Here is a 22,946-nt window from a genome sequence, read left to right as displayed (position 1 = left end):
TCATAAGTCTATGTATATCTATTAATTAACATTTTATAAAATTGGATTACACTGTCCAAAGTATGTTACAAATGAAACCTCAACATTCCTTGGGGGTTAGCTATTTCGGACTATTGTAGCCTAAAGGTGCATGGGCCGGGGTAGAGGATAAGATATTGGTACCCAAAGCGTCATAGACGACCGAACTCACAGACAGACGGACCCCCAATTACTTATATATGCCCTTCCATTTTTAAAAATTATCATACTGTTGTTTTGCATGCCTGTGTAATAGGTCAGCACATATACATGCTCACGCCTTTACCTTTTGTAGAGCTCTACATATTCTATGACGTAACAATACAATGATACGTCATTTTTTCTTCCTAAACCCAAGATTTGCACCCTAAAATGCGTCTCTTAACTGACAGTGAAATGACATAAGCGGACCTAAAATCTTCAATCTTTTTCGTTTCATTTAAGCACTGAAACATTGTAGTATCGTAAACATTCTGTTATATGTGTCCACTATCATCAAGGGGTGTCTCCCTACACTTCCAGATTTTTATTCCTCTATCAAAATATTTTTTTAGAATAATTATTACATCTGAACATAAACTATACCTTCACCAGGAAAAACACTAAATTCAACATTGAAACGAACAAACAGTTTTGTGAACAATTAGAGAGACAGAGTTATATACCTGTGATGTACAACGTAAAGCTGCAAAAGAAAGGTACATTAATATTGTGGATTAATACTAATTCATACGTGTTTTGAAGTAATCTCGTCACAAGTCTTTATGTATATCTATTAATTAACATTTAATAAAATATTGGATAACACTGTCCAAAGTATGTTACAAATGAAACCCCAATATTCCTTTTACACAATGCAGGGGCGGTCGGATCAAACTCGTCTTTTTCCGTATCGGAGATCAAGACCCGAAGAGGATTTCGGAAATAGCCGAGTAGCTACGATTGAATACGAATGAATCTGACGTCACAGCGGAAGTGACGCCGAGCTGTGTCTGCACTGGCTGTGTTGAGATCGAAGGAGGCTGCATATCTTCGTGTTTCTCCGCGTTTTAAAGCATGTTTTCCTATTGCTAACATATCTTTATCTACTGCAGCATTTTCTTGGCAATGTTAACGCGAAGGATGGGATTTTTCGAATGCAAACTGCAAGGTTAGTGAAAATATTGGAGAGAACGAAATAACCCGATCTTCCTCGGCGTTTGAGTGTGAAATACGTTACGAGTTACGAAATTTACGCAAGCTGGTGAGGATTCTGGAATCTTTTGAGAGTATTTACTGAACATTATTCAGGACTGGATGTTAATTTGAACGTTTTTAATCAAAATCTACGATTAGAAAGTAGCCAGGCATGCGCAGTAGGGGGGGTTAGTTGTGCCTGGCATGACTAACCCCATTTACGCGTGCGCTAACTAACCCTGCTGAGACTGACAAAAAACTGACTAAGCCTTGACTTTAGGCAAAGTCCAAAAAATAAAATGCATGCAAAAGAAAAAAAAGAACACCAGCACAAACAACATTCCAGAAACAAATAAAATGATTTAAAACAAAATAATTATAAAATAAATAGAAAAAAAAACTTAAATTCTAAAACTATTAACTAAACTAAATTTTAATAGAAATGTTCATGTTAGTTGACTAAGTTAGTCAAATACTAAGACAATTTGCAATGGAAATTCTTGTTAGTTGACTAAGTTAGTCAAACTAAGACAATTTGCAATGGAAATTCTTGTTAGTTGTCTAAGTTAGTCAAATAATAACACAAAATGCAATGGAAATTCTTGTTAGTTGTCTAAGTTAGTCTAACTAAGGGATTTTTTCTTGAAAACCCCAAATTCCAATAATCAAAATAATTCCAATTTTAAATAATAGGGTTATAAAAAGCTTGAAATAAACAAAGCTAGAGAATCTATGGTAATGCCACTAATGGTAAGAATAACTACCGTAAGCTATGTCTATACATAATCTGGTGATAACGAGCTTGTGACTTACATCTGAGCCAAGGTCAGTGAATGTGGCATGCTGAATAAACAACGTAAATTTTCATAAAAATATTACCAATATATGTTATACAGTTAAATGACTTCTGTGATTATGAATAGGAAATATGCTCCTAAAATTTATCTTTGCCATGACAAAATATTCATTTATGATATATCATGCATCATAATTGACATAACAGCAAAAACAACTAAAAATGTCTTTGAACTATGCAAAAAATACCATGTGCTATATGGGTAGAAATACAAGTTTTTTTCTTTTCATGCCTTCTTACATGCATATCTGTTTTTATTTAAAATACACAGTTGTTTCCCTTACATCTTTCTTTTTTTATTTATTTTATTTCAATTAATGTCACAAAAATAAGATGTTTTAATAAGAATAATGAAAAAAAAATCTAAGTAGATTTTCAATTAATTTTTTAAATAGAATGGCAAAGGCATGTAAAAATGTTCTGAAATACAAGTACATTGTTATATTTATTGTGTACTAAAATGACAAACAGAAAACAACGATGCGTAACTTACCCCTAGTTTATCCTCCAGATGAGAATTTGTTGTCTTTAGATTTGAACACAAAGCCTCTAAACTGTTACGGACCTTTAAAAAGAAATTTTGCATGCATTGTTATACATGTATATTGCAAGACTAACACAGTTAATCCCCCTTTTTCTTTTAATATGTTTTACGGTGTGACCGTTGGGGCGAGCGCAGTTGCACCATCAAAAACACTCTAAAAATTGATCAGCCACTTCAAATATCAAGCCGCACGAGATATCTCGACTAACTGTGACGTCACACGACGTCACGGAGCTCGTCGGAGCTTACGGAGACAGCCGAGCGTCTGTTTGAAACTATAGACCTAGTGCAATTTTGGTTGAAAAACATTGTAGAGTTATTTTTTGTTTCTTTGAAAGATTTCTACAAACTGGACTAGCCTTTTATGTTTTACGTTATTATTTTATTTATTTATTTATTTATTTGCACAAAGGACATTGGGTAGTGCGGGAATTCTGGGAATGTTGCACAGAGAAATTTGGCTGACGTATGTACAGATTTCAATCCGAATTTCCTCTGTTCTTACACGTTAGTCTATTGAGCTCGCTGCGCTCGCTAATAAATGATGCAGAGGACCTTTTCTACACTGCATAATAATTCCCCCCTCCCCCCCCCCCAATTTTATTTTATTTACTTTAATGTACTTTCTGTGAGTCATTGAGACATTTCCACCCTCTGTCCCTTGTGCCCCCCCCCCCCCCCCCAACGTTATATTTGATGTACCTTCTGTGAGTCATTGAGATCTTCTATAACATTTCCACCCTCTGTCCCTTGTGCCCCCCCCCCCTTGGTTTTATTATATTTGATGTACCTTCTGTGAGTCGTTGAGATCCTTCTGTAACATTTCCACCCTCTGTCTTTCATGTTTAACCTCAGCCTCCAGTTTCGCATTTTCCAACTTAAGATTCTGGTAACTCTCCTCCAGCTCCGACTAAAGATAAAATCACAAACTTTTAAATCTGAGTGGTAAGAATGCACCAAATACAGTGTGAAGAATATTAAAAAATAGTTCATTATTTTTCCTTCAGTTTCTCTTCATGAAAACAAAATCACAAACTTCATTATAACTTCAGTTGGTTTCCAAGAATAGACTGGATAAAAACATTTTTAATCCCTTCCGATCAATATCAAATAGCACACCTCCTTGATGAAAGCACAGCCACAAAAGAGAACCAGTTCTGTGACTATCATTTAAAGCACTAAACAGCTAAAATTTCACACAATTCTTACAACCAGCGACAGTGACTGCCCTGCTCCCTCACCTATTGACAGTAACTGCCCCCTCACCTATTGACAGTACCTGCCTGGCCCCTTCACCTATTGACAGTACCTGCCCTCTCACCTTTGACCTATAGACATTACCTGCCCCGCCACCTCACCTTTGACTTACTGACTGCCCCGCCCACGTTACCTTAGACTTATTGACGGCCTCCATGTTGGCCGAGCTGTTGAGGAGTTTCTGACTGTTGGTTTCCTCTCTCTCCTGGATCCTCCTCAGTTGATCCTCCACCGTGTTGTATTTACTCTGGGCCTCGATACACTTCTCCCGTTCATGGTTCGACTTCTCTCTGTATTTCTCTATCTCCATGTGTAACCTCATCTTCTCTTCCTCCATACCTCTCTTAGTCTTATATACAAAAGAAAAAAGTTCTTACAAATCTGTTTTATCATCAATTTAGAAAAATGTTCTTGTGATCTACTGCAGAAAGTGAAACATTACTGATCAGATTGAAAGTTATATACAAAGAATGTGGTTTTAGTAAATATGATATTACCTATAACTTCACATTAAATACATTCTGTATTTTCGAATTCAGATAAACAGTTTGTACAGGAGGTTGTTGTTAAGTTTGTTACCTGATCCAGATTCTGATAATTGGCCTCCACCACGGACAGTTTGCGGATCTGGTCCGCTATCTCATTGTTCAGTCGACCGTTCTCCTGTTCCAGCTGATTCCGGCGAGCTTCAATGTTACGATTCTCTTCCTTCAGTCGAGAACACTGGTCAGACAAAATAAGATTCCTCTCCTCCCAGTGCAGCTTGGTCTGAAATGTAAGATTCTCAGTAAGTATTTAATCCAGTGAAGAGTTATTTCCCTTTATAAGCAATGAGCATGACAAAATTTACAAAATACATGTACTTCAATAATTAAAAATAGTTGGGAAAGTTGAAAATTCACTTCTGTGAAAAATGATATGTATTTTAATAAACTAAGTCAGAGAATCAGAGGTCCTAAAAAAAATTTTGTAACAAGTTATTGACTTTGTGTGTGGTCTGACCTTTTCAGCGTCGGCCTGCATGCTGGCTATGATCTTGGTGTATTCCAGACTCTTATCCCCGCCCTGCTCCGCAATGCTCCGCTGGAGGTTCTCAACCTGTTGTTTGAGGGACAGGTTCTCATGCTGCATGGTGGTGTGTCTAAAGGTGGCAATAAAGAAATTATTTAAAAATGCATTAAATTACTTTTATTGGAAACAATATTCAAACATATTAATAGTATAACATCTCTGACTGAGCCATACAGTATACACAATTTATTATTAAAGAACACCTACTTTTCCTGGAGCTGCTCTAGTTTAGCCTGTATCTTGTTATGAAGCTCCTGTAAAAAAAGACACACAAGTTTAAATTCAACTCCAAATTTTCATTCACTGTTTATGTCACCTAAACATGTACAAGTACTAGCTGGGTAACATTTCATGATGATAACTACCATTTCTGTGTGACATTTCTCCTCGGATGCCGTGTGAGCACTCTGTATGAAGTCCAGGTCCTTCTGTGCTTTGTTTAACATGTTGTTCTTCTCTAACAGGGTGGCCTCTGTTTTGTGTAACTTTAAAACAAAATATGGAGAATTAAGCATAGTAATAATATCACTTGTCTAGTCTCCTAAATTTGCAGATAAAACAAACCAAAAATCAACAGTAGATTTATGCAAAACACTTATCTGATTGCATGGGAAAAACAGACATTTACACAAATAATTCTAGATTTCAATTAACAATACAGTTGAAAGGGATTTATTTTTAATTACTATTAGATTTTCGTTTGTTCTGTCAAGGTTTAGCCAAGGAACACTATGTGCATTTTTTTTTCTGAATGGAAATTTCCAAATAATAATAAAACTTCTGCCAAAAACAGGTTGTGTTCTCTTACATGTGTCTGGTGACAATGGACATATTTCATTTTGACCCTATGACCTCAAACTATCCACAAGAGCACTGACTTGACCTTACTTCATTCTCTGTGAGGTTGAGTTTGTTCTCCAGGTTGGTGATTCGGTGCAGTAGTCCCTGTATATTGTCCTTCAGACTGGCCACTTCTTTCTCCCTGGTGTCCAGCTGCCTTGACCACTCCTCCTTCTCATGCTGCAATCTCCTGTAAAAGGATGTGTGCATAAAAAGGTTATTTTAAGACATTTTAAAGAAAATACAACTTTATGTTTGTTTATAAAGTTTTGTAGGAGAAAATAAGTTACTGAAAATTAAAAATATTAATTTTAAAATAATCCTGTTATGAGTAGAAAAGTTGAGGGTATTTTCATTCCAGCATTCCTTTATTTGGCCCCCTTTTGTACCTCTCTGCCTCATTCCTGGCCTGCTCTGCTTTATCCAGTTCCAGTGAGATAGTGTGATTTCTCGTCTTCAAAGATGCCAGCTATAATATAAATTAATTAAGGAATGACTCTAATTCTTGGCCAAACTATCGAGTATAACCTGGTTTGGGTCAGATAACGCTTTTTGATAATGAATCCCGAGGACTGGAAATGAGGAGATTAGTGGATACAGATGATTCAGCTGGTTGTCAAGGGTGTGTGTGTCCCCATATCAAACCAGATTATAGAGAATAATTTGCGTTCCTTTTTGTAAATCAACCAGTGAGAGGCTAGAATACAAACAAAATTAAATTTATTAACAGTATACACAGACCTCGGAGTCCAGTTTATCTTTGTTGGCCCTCTCCTTCTCCAGTACGGAGTTGATGACGGAGATCTCGGTTCGGAGGTTACTGGTCTGTAGATTGTACTGGATAGTGGCGTGGGACAGTGCCTCCTCATTCAGTTTGATCTCATTCTTCAGTTCCTCTATCTTACTCTGCAGCTCCTCCGTCTCTGTAGATAACATGGTCACCTCATCTCGATGGCGAAGTCTCTGCTTCTCAATTTCCAGCTACAGAGTGGGGAGAAAGATGAATATGATACATGAGAGAGTGTTTGGGCTGATATCCAAGGCTGCCACAAAGGTATGCACAAATTGAATTTGCATTTTGATATTCAATATACATATTTAAAATTCAATAATACAGTGGACCTTCAGATATCCGGACCCCAGATATCCGGATGCTTCAGTATCCGGACGCTTTTTCATTAGGACAAATTTTTTAAATGTTATATTGTTTTGTTTAACTGGTGATTCGGGTATCCGGACGCTTCACATATCCGGACAAATTGACTAGGAACCAAAGCGTCCGGATAAATGAGGCTCCACTGTACTGTAGATCACTTAATTTTCGTGACACCTTATTTTCGCAAGATAGTCATTGACTCCTGATTAGCTAGACAAAATTTTCGAGAATAGTGGTAATTGCTCTATATAATCTTAAGGAATACTATTATACGTGAGAATTAAATTTTCGCAAGCACACTGTCTCGCGTAATTACGCGAAAATAAAGTTCTCGCGAATAAAAAGTGATTTACAGTAGTGCAGGTGGAGTAAAAAAAATGGCGTTCTCGCCACTTTCAATCCCTACTTTGGTATTACCTTAAATGCATTGTTCTCAGCCCGTAACTTCCTCAGTAACTCATTAGCGGACTTCCTGTCCTCATCCACTGCCTCCAGTTTGTTTTCTGCCTCGGACTGCAATCAAGTAAACATATTTACTGTTCATTTAGTTGTATGTATAGATACACTGTATTTACATGGGGGGAAATGCAATAAATTTAAAATAATCATCATTTACATGCAAAAGCAACAGTGGGTACCTTAAGGCTTTCATAACAATTGTTTGAAGATTTTATTTTTCTGATAAAGGCATAAAATTAATGCTACTTCATTGTATTTTGCTACCACCACCATGACTACAAAAAGATTTTACTCTACAACAATTAGATTTTATGTTGTGGAATTTAAAGTTTTATTTAGAAATGCACAATACATGTATTTACTGAAGCAAGCAGATTAAGGGTTAAATGCAATCAATACCCCCTTCCCCCATTTTCATCAAGAGAAGTTAACTTCATTTGAAGTGACAGAAAGAAAAAAAATAGTAAGAACAGCTGAAAGAGGGAAGTATTAACATCCAACACCAAAAGAAGCAGACATGAAATGATAATCAGATTCAGCTGAAATGTCAAATGAATGTAAAATCTTACATCTTCATCCTCATCATCAAAGGGCAGAATGTCCTGAAAGGAAGGTACGGTCAGGTGATAGGTCAAGGTGAGTACAAAACAAACAGTGAATGTTAATGATTTACTGTGTATCAAATGCTCAAGAAAAAAATTGTTACATTTAAAGATACTTTGTGTATATAGTGAAATCAGTTATTTTCACGTGAGTTTTACTTTTAGTTTTCATGATACGAAGAGACCTACAAATCATGTCCTCTTAAAAATGCCTAAATGAATGATTAGATCCCCAAGAACCAATAATTTTCTTCAAACTGCGAAAATTTGCATTCACGAATTAATGATTTTCCAGTTATCAAGCATGATGTTCAGGCTGATATATCTTATTGAACTTAACAATGATAAGATAAAATGATTGGTGAAAAATGCTGAATGAAGTAAAAACCAAGTAAAGCACCACCTTAACAGTCTCTAAAAACTATTAAATAAACTACTTTGTTTATATTCTAAAATTTTATGAATCATTATTAAATGTTCTAACAAATGATAATAAAAGTTTTAATTTTGCTAAAATCATGCTCATAAATAAATCTGTAATAGTGGAACCTGATACCTATCTAATGTTAATGATCACACAACTTATCACTAGTGTGGGAATACTTTTGACGAGACCTGACTCACCTTCTCTGCCTCGGACTTGATTTGTTCCGAGTGAAGGGCCTGCTGGATCTTTTGCTGGTCCTCGTTAAACTGTTCCTGGAGTTGTCGCGCGTTCCTCTCATTCTGCAGCTGTCTCTGAAGATCCGACTTCTCATCCTCCAACTAAACAGAACAAATAACAAATTAATTGTGAATGGGTACTTTTTTAAAGAATAAATCTACATAATAACCTATATTTGCATTAAAATAGCACATTACCAGTTTTACGAGATCTCAAAGGAGATAGCAATATTTATTTCCATCTTTATGACCTGATCACCAAACCACTGGTTACCTGTTTGATGTTATTTTTGGTCGTCCGGAGATCCAGCTGGAGGTTCCTCATCTGGAGTTCTGTCTTCTGTTTCTCCTCCAGTTCACTAGAATGGGAATAAGACTTACAGGTCAGTTTATTGGTATTCAATAAAAAAAAATTGCAAAGCTTCTATTTTACGCCTATGTTCTTTGTTTTCATTAGAAAACTTTACTACCGTATAAGTGGAAATTTTAGTGAGATGCAAATTTAGCGATTTGTCCTCAAAAACTGGTAATCTATTTTTAGCGAGATGTTATTTTAGCAATTTTAAAATGCATGCTAAAGAAGTTATAACAAATATAATGCAATTAATTTTTAGCGATATTCAATTTTAGTGATCTCGGCAACCTCGCTAATAATGCCAAAATTAAATCCTCGCTAAAAATTCTACTTGTACGGTATATTACAGCTAAACACATCGATGTGTGAGGAAATAATCCCTCAAACTTAGTCCTCATGTCTCCTTCATACTTTGCAATTAATTGAGGAGAAATAAGTGTTCTATGTACTTAGTAAACTGTTCCTCTTTGCGGGCTAGCTGTTCCTTGGTTTTACTGAGTTATGTGTTTTACTTACTTGGTAAACTGTTCCTCTTTGCAAGCCAGCTGTTCCTTGGTTGTGAGGGTGGTACTTACTTGGTAAACTGTTCCTCTTTACGAGCCAGCTGTTCCTTCGTTTTACCGAGCAGTGTCTCGGCGTTTTTCCTCATCTCCGCCTCCTCGCTGAGATTGTACTCCAGATTGCGGATCTTTTGCTCCATATCAAGCTTTGTCTGCTCCAGGGATGACCTCATCTGGCTCAAATTGTCTATCTTCCTATTCAAAAATAACAATTTACTCGTACAGAAATAACATACTTTGTAGGCAGTTGTTGTTTTCATTTTTTATAGTTAGAATTAGGAAAGAAAATTTCTCTCTGGTATTTAATTTCTTGCAAAATGTAATTTTTGTCTTAAAAATTTAAGGTACTGTATTGTAAATGTACTTGTGAAAGCTTAAAGGGAATTTCTCTACTGGTCATGCAGGACACAAATTTTGTGAAAATTGTAATGGTCCACACAATTCTACTGTCTGAAAATTTTCTTCAGTTACTATGTTTCTGTCTTAGATTCAATATAACTGTTCATTGCACTTTTTTTTCTGGGGAACATTCTAAGGTATCCCCTGTAGCTAACTTGACTTAAAAATGTGACCTTGACTTACCAGAGATCTTTTTCTCTTTAATAAATAATCTTATCTTGTTGTCCTTGATTTTTTTTTTTTAGATCACAGTGTGACTTTGACTTATTCATTCCTCTATTTCTTAAGTGACCTAATCTTGTTGTCTACGACTTACCTAAGGTCACAGTGTCCTTGACTTACCTGAGGCTTGTTCAACACAGCGAGTGCTTGCGAACATTTCTGTTGGAGGTACAAGGAATTTTGGTGAGCACTCATGGACGTTCGCTCTGTTGAACAGGCCTCTGAAGTCACAGTGTGACCTTATCTAACTTCTAAAGTTCATTCCTCTCCTTGTTAAGTACCTTTATTTTTACGTCCTTGACTTATTTGAGGTCACAGTGTGACCTTGACTATAATTATCTATTCCTCTCCTTGTTGAGTAACATTATTTTTGCGCCCTTGACTTATTTGAGGTTACAATGTGACCTTAACTATTATTCATTCCTCTCCTTGTTGAGTGACCTATTTTTGTTGTCCTTGACTTATTTGAGGTCAAAGTGTGACTTACTTGAGAAGTTCATTCCTCTCCTTGTTGAGTGACCTAATCTTGTTGTCCTTGACTTATTTGAGGTCACAGTGTGACTTACTTGAGAAGTTCATTCCTCTCCTTGTTGAGTGACCTAATCTTGTTGTCCAGGGTCATCCTTGTGTTTTTCTCCTGATCCAGTCTCTTGTTCTGTTCATGCATGTGTTCCTGGAGCTTCAGCACGGTGGCAGGATCTACATTATTAATGTAAATAATGAATATGTTTGCCTACAGTTAATGGGACAATGATCATAATAAAACATTTAATACTGCTAATGCTAGCATCATGTTGCATCTATATTTGACCAAAAAAATGTAACTTTATGATTTCTTAAAATTTTTAATATAGATGTTGAAAAAATAAAACCCCCCAAAAAACCCAGACTTGTTTAACAGAGAACTTTACTCTGAGCTCAAAACATGCAATGTTCATGTAGGTATCTTTGGGACACACAGTTTAGCCATTATGATATATGACTTGACTTGTAACACAAACCTGAGAGGTTCATATTAGCCAGGACGTCTTTTCCGTAGGGCGTGTTGGTTTGGTAGATCATGCTGTCCCCATTCTCTGTAGAGGTGTAGGAGAAAGCATCATCATCAGGCAGATCTATCCCCCTGTATGGTCCGTAGTTACCCCCGGGCAGGCCTCGCAGATATGTCCCCATGTTGTCTGCGGGTCTGAAACACAAACAATAATTTTTTTTTTGAAAATTGTTTTCATTATTTATCCATTAGTTGTTTGGACATGTTTCTGAAAGATATAATGTCTTATTTACTGAGGAAGATCAACTGACAATCAATAGGGAATGCATTAACATTTCTATTATTATATATTTTTTTAATTTGAATAATATATCTAAATTATATTAGTCTATTATTCCTATATAGAAATATAAACTAGTTATTTACAGTGACATAGAACTAACATTCAAGCTAACATACCTCTACTTCACCTGCCATAATTCCTACATTTGTTTACATTGTATCCATAGTTTATAAATACGGGAAAATGTTTGTGCATGTGTTCTTAAAGTTTTGGACAAATGATGACATCATAATTGACTATGACATCATAAAATTCAAAAGGAAAATATGTGTGCAGGTGTTCCATAATGTAAAGTTAATTATGACATCATAATATAATTGATGACATCATAAATGATTTAGGATCTTATACAAAATTCTGCTAAAATAAAGAAATTTTCAGAATATTTTCAGTAATTTAGTTTTCTTTGCACACTTCATAGCAAACTATATTTTTCCAAAGTTTTACACAGAGAGTGGATTGTAATTTAATTTTTTGGATGCGATTTTAAATTAATAACAACCTGTCAAAATCAAAATCTACGGAGTCCTCATCATCAACACTCATGCCGTCACTGTGCATGTTGGGAGGAGAGGTGCCAGTCGTGATGTGAGGGGCGTGTCTTTTATGATTGACAGCGGGGGAGGAGTTGAAGGAATTGACTCCTAGGCTATGGTTATGGGAGAAGGCGGGGCCATCGGACCGATTCTTCTGTCCACCATGAATGTCAGTATCTCTGTGTGAAAAAAAAATAAATACATGCAGGATTCAAATAAAAAGAATGTGGAAAATAAAAGGAATCTTTCTTTTTTATACATAAAATGGAAAAGAAAATTCAAAAACTTCAATAAAAACATATAAAATGGACAGATTCGACAGCTTTATTAAATTAACGAAATGATTATAACATGCTTTTAAGCTTCCTCTATTTATTTAACATACACAGACAGTCAAGATGTTTAATAAATAAATTCTTTATCAGAAAAATTGATTCCTGAAATGAATGTTTGATCAAGAAAATCAGGTATTTTGGCACCTCAAGTAAACTGACGGGCACAGGGAGTCGGGAGAGATTTAAATATTTTTAATATCAAAAGTTAACTTAAATCCTCTAAGATTAACTAAAGCTTCTAAATTAAATGCTTCCTAAAGAGTTATTAGTTTTTAAAACTCTACCTCTGTAAAGTTCATTTTCTGAAAAATTAAAATCCTTTCAACTGTTCACGTTTGACTAAATGGTGCATAAAATAGACCATCTTTATACACTATAGACTGAGTAATATCTCTTTCAACTCAAAGAAATTGTTAAAACACAGTACTGTCACTTTACTTAAATTTCTGTAAGGGAAATGCATTACTTTAAATGTTCTCATCTAAGATTGCATGTTCAAACAAAAATATTTGATTTTGACATGGACCTTTTGCACATGTACGGTCAACACCAGCAAATTCATTTTCTGATTTGACAGCCATTAAAGAGTTTCACAGTTATATTTAAATCTATTTGCCACCCAGACATTTCATCTATATATAAAAATTAATGTGCTATAACATTTCTCTTACTTGCTTTAGCAATCATATCCAATATTTTTACTGCTAAATGCACCAAAATCAACATTCCTTTAATAGTATATTGATATAAATCTTGGTTGCCTCAAATATACCTCATACAGCACCTGAATAAGTAATGCATGAACCTCTAAAATTGATATGCAATTTGATAAAATTTTGATATAGATATCAGAGGTTTAATATTGCATAATAATCAATATTACCATAGAGCAGCGATAAAAAAAGGAAAATAGGCAATTTATTACCGAAACATTCCTAAGCGGATCAATAATATAAAACATCACAAGATCGGAGAAAATATTTTTGCCTCGTTCTTTATGTTCTCTTCCAAGACTTTGGATGTCAAACTTGACAATTTACGTGACCTACCTATATAAATTAATATAAAGAGTGTGCAGTTGAGATTTGAGTTTTCAGCCTTCTGAATGAGCAGACTGTTAAGATTTACACAGTGTGGAGGGGTCCAGAGGACCATTTTAAATCTCCAGTAGTTTACGTATACACTTGAAAATTCTGTATACAATGTCGGAAACTGTCTTCTATGTCAATTTTATAACTCCTTTGTTTGTGTTCACTGATATTTGTTTTGTCTCAAACATTTAAAAGTTCAAGACAATACCCCATGAATGAAAAGAAAAGAATTATATGTCCTCAAAAATGTGCACCATTATATTTTTACAGAATGTAAAAGATACATCTCAACATTGATCAGCATGGCCTAATTTTAAATTTGGTTTAGGGTATAACAAAGCGATCAAATGCAAATGAAGAAGGGTGGGGGTGGGTGGGGGATAAATATCCTCTACCCAAAACAATAACATCCATACATGTATAAGTTGGACACAAGCACACACATTAATGCAGACAAAATCAATAGATTACACTCCATTATTAAGCATCATGTAACAATTTCTAAATTCGGCTGACCTATATCTTAATTTACTAGAACTAGTAATTAACAAGATTAGATTTACAAACCTTAAGTATCTGGATAGAAGATCAGAACATCCAGTTTTATCAAAGGTGTACTCCATAGTTTAATAGTGAAGGGATAAAATAACAAACTTAAGTCATTGATAGCAGCCCCTCAAGTTTCAACTGTCAACACTCAAGTTATGTGGTCCACAAATGGATCTAATTCACTCCTCACATTGAGTCCATGATTCACATTTTTAGAAAAGTAAATTGCAATCAGGATAAAAAATGACTCTGATCCCAATCTTCAAACTGTGTATTTAAAGTAAGCCTTATATCGCCTCCAATGTCCATTTGTCATTCTAAATCAGGTCAAATCCTCCCCAATCTCTGAATGTGTCCCTCACAAAAAGTAAACTGTAATCCCCTCATTATATACTTAATAATGACAGATTTCCCCCTCTGTTACAACTGTTCTAACCAACCGAATTATACATCTGTCCTAGAAACTATGTCTCCGAAGCAAACAAGAAGTTATTTTTTCCCCCTCTTGCTACATTTAAACTTTGGATACAGATAGGTAATCATGATTTTAAATCCCTGACAGTGAAAAGAACTTTTCACCACGCTAGGGTACGAGATAGTCAATGATTGTTTTGCTAACAATTCGATGTTCTTGTCATAGGTAAGGAGCAGAAGACAAACACGATTAATCCGTATCGATGCCTCGATCCCCCCAAAATATTCCAAATTGAATTAAAAACAGATCAGGTATGGGATTCCGATTGTATGTATACACACCTCCAAGCATTCAGATGGAAAGTAATTTTATCCAGTTCATAATCCGAGTAAATAATGCAAATTTTACACTCTGCTAATCTCGGAAAACAAACTCAGAATTAGATAAAACAAACATTGGAAAACCCTCTTGGCATACTGTCCATTCAAGTTAAATTCTGGCCTACAAATATTATGTAAACCTCGAATAATGTTTGAAATTCCAGCCCATGTAGACTTTAAAACTGTTGAGTCCTACATCATGAGTATATAAAAAATATTGGGTCAGCATTATAGTTGAAACGTAATCAGCTTAAATAAAAAATTGATAGTCAATTTTATTCAAAACAATAAAATATAAAAATTTTAATATTGATAAAATTTAGAAGAAGTTTCAGTAGACTAATAAAATCAAATCAAGCTAAATATATAAATTTTTCTCTGTATATATTTAGAAAGATTTTTTTATCCAAGTATTTAATTTGGCCAGGCCAACAGCTACTAATTTAAATTCAAATCAATGCAAATCTTAGACTAAACTTATTTTCTCTTGGCCAAGAACCCTAAATAGTTTGGTTCCAAGCCATTTCTTTAAAGATTTGAAAATATCAGCTGGAAAATAAAGTAACTCTTATTTAATTCATTAAGTGTACCCTATATTAAAAATCTGTATTTTAATATTTTAGCGAGAAGTAATTTAGTGATTTTAAAATGCTGACTAAAGAATCTATTACACCTAAAATGTAACTAATTTTTTGCGATTTCAGCACCCTCGCTAATAATGCCAAAATTAAATCCTCACAAAAAATTCTGCTTATATGGTCCATAATCATGCAGTACTTTTCTCTTATTTATTAACTGGAATTAAAATTGTCTTAGGCTCTCAGTAAGGTTTTTGAAATATTCCTGCAATAAGTGCAGCAGTTCTTGTACAAAATTTGTTTTTATAAAACATATGTGAACTTTTTAAAATTTTCCTTTATTGCTAACAAAATCTTTCAATTTCAAAAACAAATACAATTATTTTTTTAAACAGATTAATGCAAAAAATAAATTCTTCACACTTGTGTAAAAGGAAAAATCTTATTCTATAGTAATACAAAAGTCCGCTTAGGAGTACATACACACATTGTAAGGAAAATTTGGGAAATCATTGATAAAAATAACTTAAGGGTGTTGTGATAGACAAATAATAATCTTTAGCAATTTCAAAAAGACCCTTATAAAGGTTTAGTTCCAATCTGTCTACTTTTAGAACCTCCTCGAAGGCTGAGACAAATAACTATAGCCTACAAGTACTGACTTTCTCACATATTAAATTCTCTTCTTTAACAAGAGAATATTCCGTAAATTAATTCTTTCAATATTTAGAAATAAAACATTTACTTTTATTTGTGTATGGCTATCCTAACAGGTGCAAACTGACCATAAGGTCAACATGTTTTTCAACAGAATGGCAGATTAATAAAGCCTGGTGTGAAGTACTGGTCTTAAAAAAGGACACAAAAATATATTTTTTAAGGTATATGGTAAATATTTCTACTAAGATCTTTTACCAAGCATGATCAAGTTCATTTTACATGTGCTTGAAGATAAAAACAACATATTGATTTTTAATGATAGGTGGGTCTAAAAAAAGCAGGTCATGGTGACCACACTTCATGTACTTATTTAGGAGAGTCCTCCCCTAGATGGATGGCTGAAAAGATACATTACATAGTAATCAGAATCTGTAATAATTTACTGCACAGTGAGATAATGTAATAAGGCCAACTTAAAATAAATTGTTGGTTTGCCTTCTCCAGCCCAAGGGTGAAAAAATTGGGTTGGTAAATAGGTGAAAAATTAATTATCCTTAAAAATTTCAATATCAACACAGAAATTTTGAAATCTTTTTCCCAGATTGCATTAAAAAAATTTCTAGGGGTTTTAAAAAAGAGGTTTGAGTTGAACCATTATATTTTGTCTAGAGCATCACTTACAAATATAGGTTATGATCAGCATTGAATATTTTATATATGGGTTGCACATGCAATTACCTAAAAACAGACAAAATAAAGATATGTATGATTTTGCCCCTGTAGAGATGGAGAAATTTTATTATTGGTAAGCATTACAAGAAAGACAACTCTTTTAGGTAGTACACAAGTTTCAAAACTTGCATTGCAATAGAAATACATATTCCACACAATCCTGATTAAAATCACAAACCAATACGTGTATATATTATTTTAATCAGTTTACACTATTTCAGGAGGTAGAAAACTTTAACTTTTTAAGCTTTCGTAAATTACCTACCATATTAAGTAAACATGCACGTGCCTGCAGGAAATGCTTCCCGACAACAGAGACTGTAGATACACCAGCTGATACCAATAGAGTTTTAAATGATTAACGGGATCCTAAATAATAATAATAAATTACTCAGAAGTGTTAAACTTAAAGGCTTGATCAAAGATTATCAGAATTAATAACTAAGTCAGCTGTTAATCCTAATGCAGACTAGGGAGATTTTTATCTGCACTACAACCAGATAGAATTTAAAGCTTATACAAAATACGATCACATCTGATCAAGGACCTTAAGGCTCCCTTACTATAAAAGCTACAACTGGGTAATATATGCCAAAAAAGTCTGCAAGAACCTTGACTTGAAGGCAAGCAAAAAAATAATAATGCAATTATGTTTACTGGCAAATGTGAAAATGTTTTTGAACCTTGACAATAAGAAAAGACAATAGAATGTCTGATACGATGCTTTGTTTGGTGCTTTATCTACAGGTATTGTGTAGACTTAAATAACCTCCTATTGAAGAAATAATGAACTGTCCCAGAGCTCCCTGCCACAAGTGAACCATTGATCAATGATACACAATCTTGTGCTCTGTAGAGAAAGAAGAGAATCTTGATGCACCTGTGTGCAACACAACAAAAACTCAGAGAAAAATCTATACACATATTAAAATATTTATTCAATTGAAATTTTTTCTCAAATTAAAATTGTGGTTTTTAAAGCATACATGCACTTCAAATTTATTTTTATGTTTATATGGTTCTGAACAGAAATCAGATATTTTTTTCAATAAATTAATGTTGACAATAGGCCTCTTTAATCTTAAAGTCTGCACACATATAAGTATACTTGCCTAGCAATATTGCAAATTATCCCCTGATGGGTATTCAGTGTGCATAATCTTTCTTTAAAATTCAATATTGCTTTTAATGTTTAATTGATTAAAATACACAATTTCTTCCATGTCATTTGATTGATTGTATATTGTTTTATGTCCCATTCAAAAATTTTTTCACTCATATAGAGAAATCACCGTATCTTGGTGAAGGGCTTCAAATTAAGACCTATACTCGGTGACAGGGCCATTGAGCAGTGAGGGTTCTTTATCGTGCCAACACCTGCCATGACACAGGACCTATGTTTTTAAGGTTTTATCCAAAAGAACAGTCACTACCTATGTTTTATGTCCTAGGCTTGATGTGGCACTGCGAACGAGAATCAAACCCAGGCCTCTCGATCATGAAGTGAATGCTCTACCACTAGGATACCAAGACCGGTCTCCATGTCATTTGAACAAATTTTGAATTACATTTGATTCAACTTTCTAATCAAATCTGGATCAGGTGAGCTAAAGTAAAGAAACACCCTTGGGTCCCTTGCACATGTTCAGGTATAAATTGATGAGATTTTATTTAATGTGCGCATTCCCAGTACAATAATAATGACATTTTTATTCATTATCTGTAATTCTTCATTTATTTGGAGATCTTACATTCACAATACAATGAGAATGACAAAAACCAAAATTCAGCAGTAACAAGTACAAACACAGGCACTTAGATGACATAAACACTGTTCTGTCGGAATGACTCTCTATCCCTCTAATGATATGTTGTACAAACAGACAGAAATCAGACAAAGTTCTACTCTGTGTACAAGTGCAATGAATCTTACCTTACAGTGAAGTACAAAGGGAAAATCCATTGACAAAATCACGCTTATACCACTCTGAGATAAATTACACACAAATATTTACTTCCAAGCTCAAGAATATATCACAGGACAAACTCTGTTCTATTTAGAAGCGGGTATATTCCAGCATGATGTCTTGAGAGATAGGTTGTCAAACAGAGACAAATAGAGACTATTGACCACCCTCTAAAGCATGTAAACACACACTACATAAATATTATCAAACTTAGTTTAACTTACAATAGAGCAAAAATAACTATATATTATCCTTGTAAAATTATCAAAAGCACCCATTTAAAACCTTAACATAATCATTTAAACAGAAATTATAAACCTGTACAATGTGCCCATACAATATTTAGGCATGAAAGCATGCCATGGTCATATCTACACATGAATTCACTTAGAGAATTTCAAACTTTTTGAATTCTTGAAGAAAGAAACCAAATTACCGGGTAAGTTTCATCCAACATGAAGAAAAAAATGTTGCAACTTTCAATAAAATGGGTTAACTATTAAATATTTACAGGTGAAAACATTTACAGGTAATTCCAGACATATAAAAATGTCTTCAGGAAAGAGAGAACAGAGGTCCATGTACTACATGGCCATCTGAACTAATTACTTAATTCAGATTCGGCCTTCTAATATTATACATAATGTGAATCAGTCAATTACTCAAGGAAATTAAACCTAAGAACCTTAGATATGCAATGTGCTCAATATGCTAAAATACAGAGTATATCAAAAGTACTGGACCTTCTCCAAACAAAAATTATACATCTTACACTTTCATTTTATCCTTTAATTGGTTCTTACTGTGAATATAAACCTGCATAGTACTGTTTTGCTTTACTTTCAATGAAATCAATCAATTTATTTACCTGTTTTCTGCATGATGGCCAAATAAACTCCATTGTTCAATGGACACAAATACTATACTGTACAATAGAATTGATAAATCTCATCTGTGTATGAAATTCACTTTATAAGCAGATCAAAATCCAAGGTATCCACTAACTCAATTACCGGCTCATCAAAAATTTAGATCCACCCTTCAACATAACTTGGTCAAGCATTTCCTCAGCTTTTTCCAATGCACAAAAAGATAAGACTCCAAGTTTGATACACATCATTAATCATTAAGGAGGACTATTATCAAGGGAGGTAATTTCAACTTATCAACATCTGTCAAGGAATTTCAGGAACTCTTATTGCTAATCAATAATTACTCCCACAATACCTGAAATATATAAATCTCACAACCACAAACAACAAACACTGGTCCACAAGGCACACCTGAGTCACCTTCACCTTGCTGATTTGTTTTTCATCATACCCCCCCCCCCTTATATATGTATCCTTAGGAAAAATTTTGATAGTCTTTCATCCCCCCTTCCTCAATATCATGTTATAATTGGAACAAAATTTAATCTACACTGCCAGAGGATGCTTCAATATAATTTCAACCCATTTTGTCTTTGCTCTTCTTGAGAAGAGGGATCTTAAAATTGTTTCTTTAATTTTTTATGTAAAACATTGATCATCTAATGAGCCCCCTTACCCCTGGGTTTCGAGATTTTAACAAACTTCAATCTATACAACTGGAGGAAGCTTCCATTAAAGTATGGCTTTGTACTGTCTGAGATTTTAAAACGTATTTCAAATACCGTATAGCTGGTTTTCTTGGCGGGTGTAAAATTTGGCGTTTTGCCATTAAAGTATGGACACAGGGCTTCATCTCTTTGCAGATGAACACTGTCTTTAACTGTTAGATTTTAAAAAATTTTAGTATTTCAAATATATAACCCGCTATACGGTATATCCCTATTCCCAATTCTGGTCCCACCCTTTCCTTGGGGGATTTGATTTGAACACTTTTTAATCTACACTACACCAGGAAGCTTCCACTTGTTTCCCCAGTAGTTCCTTTTTTTTTAATGACCTTGACCCTTTATGGGGATTTTATTTTTCATTTAAACAATTAGGAATTTCTTTAACCCAAGGAGGTTTAACTTGGCCCAGTGTACCTGCATTGATGTATTACAAGGAAGATAACTCAAAGCAATTTTTAAACACCCAATTTTATGTTAACCTACCTGATTCAAGATCTTTGCCTTCAATCATTAAAAAAACAATAGCTTCTGAAAATCTTCCTTTATGGGGCTTTTACTTTTCATTTAAACAATTTAGAATTTCTTTAACCCAAGGAGGTTTTACTTGGCCCAGTGGTTCTCAAGAAGAAGTTGAAAATGTAAAAAGCTTATTCAATTGTGAATATATACAGCCAAAGATCAATATATGGAAACAATAAAAAATTTTTAAACACACGGGTGGTGAATATTTTCAGAAAAGATTCTTTATGGTACATTGTATATATATGTTCAGGTGTCCTACAAATTTTTTTTTTTAGATATGCCTTTTACTCTGTGTTCTTTTCTTTAGACAACCATACATGTATTACATAATTTTCCTAGTTTCACTCAAATTTAGACACGAAACACGGAATGTTGACCCTGATCACCAGACACAGACTTCCTGTGTAAATCCATCTCCAATATGCTACGTGTATATAGATTTTTGACCATGAAATCTCCCCCTCCTCAGGTAACCATACGGTAAAAAAATTGGGTCTTTAAGTCAAAGGATTATTTTACCTGAATTTTTTATTACAAACTTGACAATAGCTTACTTGTCGTATCCGTTATGAAGTTGTCCTGTCACACTGGTCTGGGGAGGGGGTCGGGGGGAGGCCGTGTTGAAACTCGTGGTCACTTCAACCAAGTCTTCCTTCATAGGTAATCGAGTCTTCTCAATGGACATCGGGGATGTTTCAACATTCTTTCCATCATTTCTAGCACCATCTACTGAGTCTGGTTCTAAATCAATCAGGGGAGGGCTACCAGTTTTCACCTGCTTCACTTCCTCTTTGATGGCCTGGGTTTTGACCGAGGTAAAGCTTGTCCCTTCTGAAGGAGGAGCTTGAAGGTCCCCCTTGGTTTCATGAGCTATAATTTCCTCCTGTACCTCCTTCTGTGGGGGTTTGGAGGACTCTGACTGGAAGGGTTTGATGTTCAGTCTCACTGTTGGAGGGGTGTCAGGAGATTTTACACCCTATAAGAACAGAAAATCTTTGTAAATCTTTTTGTAACTCATTTATTGTGTACATCTATAAAACTGTATTTATAAGTACAAAAAATTATACTTGTTTCATCCCAGTTTATTGTGTACATCTAAAGGGCTTAATTTCTCCAGATGACACATGCATTTTTTTTCAACCCGTAACCCGATTATTTTTTATGACCCGGCGGGTCATACATTTACTACATGTATTTTAATTTACAACCCAAGCTAACTACGTAAACAATGCCGAAAAAATTATCTGTGCAGGTGTTAACAATTAACTGGGTGTTGTTTTGACAAATCAATGTTTGAAGTCAATTAAAATGGCTTCCGATAGAACTGTTATCAGGGCCAAAAACAAGTTGAACTAAACACATGTCTCTGATTGTACCAAGTAAAAGAGAAACGATATTTATGTACATATCATCTCTTTCATTCTAGATAAAATAAAGTGATCGATAACAGTAAGCCTAACTTCACATTTAAAACATATAGCAGTAGTTAATTAATTAAGAGAGAGGAAAAATAACTTCAAAACTGAAATTGGTATTCTTTCAAATTTAGCAGAAACTGAAAAGGCTTTAATGTACACTTACTTCAGGTCAATGCTAATACAAGAAACCTTCAATTTCCATTTTTTTTTAACATGTAAATTTAAATTAAATTATGTATGAATTTTTTGTCTATATTTTTTCTTTCTCAATACACAAAATAAATATATGGGCTTGTCGTTACGCGTTATTTTTTTACTCCAAATCTGGTCATGACCAGATTTTTACATGCTGGAGGTTGGCAAGTATGAGATGACACATTTTGCACTGCACAGAAAACAGATATATTGGATTTCGGATTTTAAATGTCATATCATGAGATGTTTCATTCTTACTGTTATAGTTGGTGACCTTTAGATTGAATAATTATAAGGCCTTTACAAACTAGTGAATGCATTACCCGTTAAAACATACACAGTCTACAATCAGGCCTTTAAAAGCAAAAGTAAGCTTCTGAGAGGCAGCTAAATTCTGAAACTACTCATATTTACTAAGTACTGTAACAACTCTAAATCTAAAATCAGTAACTGCAA

General features: G+C 34.3%; 1 protein-coding gene across 17 annotated transcripts in view; it reads right to left on the bottom strand.

Moving 5' to 3' along the window:
• LOC134250039 (ankyrin repeat domain-containing protein 26-like) overlaps window positions 1-22,946 on the bottom strand; it is a 65,661-nt gene that overhangs the window by 18,039 nt on the left and 24,676 nt on the right. For 14 of the 17 annotated variants that reach the window (XM_062732376.1, XM_062732386.1, XM_062732383.1 and 11 more), the window contains 20 exons: window positions 21,432-21,853; window positions 12,015-12,227; window positions 11,180-11,364; window positions 10,745-10,877; window positions 9,573-9,752; window positions 8,917-9,001; window positions 8,604-8,744; window positions 7,947-7,979; window positions 7,336-7,431; window positions 6,504-6,743; window positions 6,152-6,231; window positions 5,811-5,952; window positions 5,288-5,407; window positions 5,130-5,176; window positions 4,854-4,992; window positions 4,431-4,619; window positions 3,985-4,200; window positions 3,385-3,504; window positions 2,544-2,615; window positions 2,008-2,037 (listed from right to left, as the gene is read on the bottom strand). In XM_062732376.1, coding sequence (XP_062588360.1) covers window positions 2,008-2,037; window positions 2,544-2,615; window positions 3,385-3,504; window positions 3,985-4,200; window positions 4,431-4,619; window positions 4,854-4,992; window positions 5,130-5,176; window positions 5,288-5,407; window positions 5,811-5,952; window positions 6,152-6,231; window positions 6,504-6,743; window positions 7,336-7,431; window positions 7,947-7,979; window positions 8,604-8,744; window positions 8,917-9,001; window positions 9,573-9,752; window positions 10,745-10,877; window positions 11,180-11,364; window positions 12,015-12,227; window positions 21,432-21,853 — 2,883 coding nt within the window. The remainder of the gene's footprint in view (window positions 1-2,007; window positions 2,038-2,543; window positions 2,616-3,384; window positions 3,505-3,984; window positions 4,201-4,430; window positions 4,620-4,853; window positions 4,993-5,129; window positions 5,177-5,287; window positions 5,408-5,810; window positions 5,953-6,151; window positions 6,232-6,503; window positions 6,744-7,335; window positions 7,432-7,946; window positions 7,980-8,603; window positions 8,745-8,916; window positions 9,002-9,572; window positions 9,753-10,744; window positions 10,878-11,179; window positions 11,365-12,014; window positions 12,228-21,431; window positions 21,854-22,946) is intronic. The other 3 variants (XM_062732375.1, XM_062732389.1, XM_062732378.1) reach the window with 2 other exon arrangements.

This window comes from Saccostrea cucullata, unplaced genomic scaffold (genome assembly GCF_032062105.1).
Source record: "Saccostrea cucullata isolate Sc308-1 unplaced genomic scaffold, CSIRO_AGI_Scuc_v1 ctg2442, whole genome shotgun sequence".
Taxonomy (NCBI): Eukaryota; Metazoa; Mollusca; class Bivalvia; order Ostreida; family Ostreidae; genus Saccostrea; species Saccostrea cuccullata.
The sequence above is the reverse complement of the archived record's forward strand: the minus strand, read 5'-3'. Positions and strand labels throughout refer to the sequence as shown.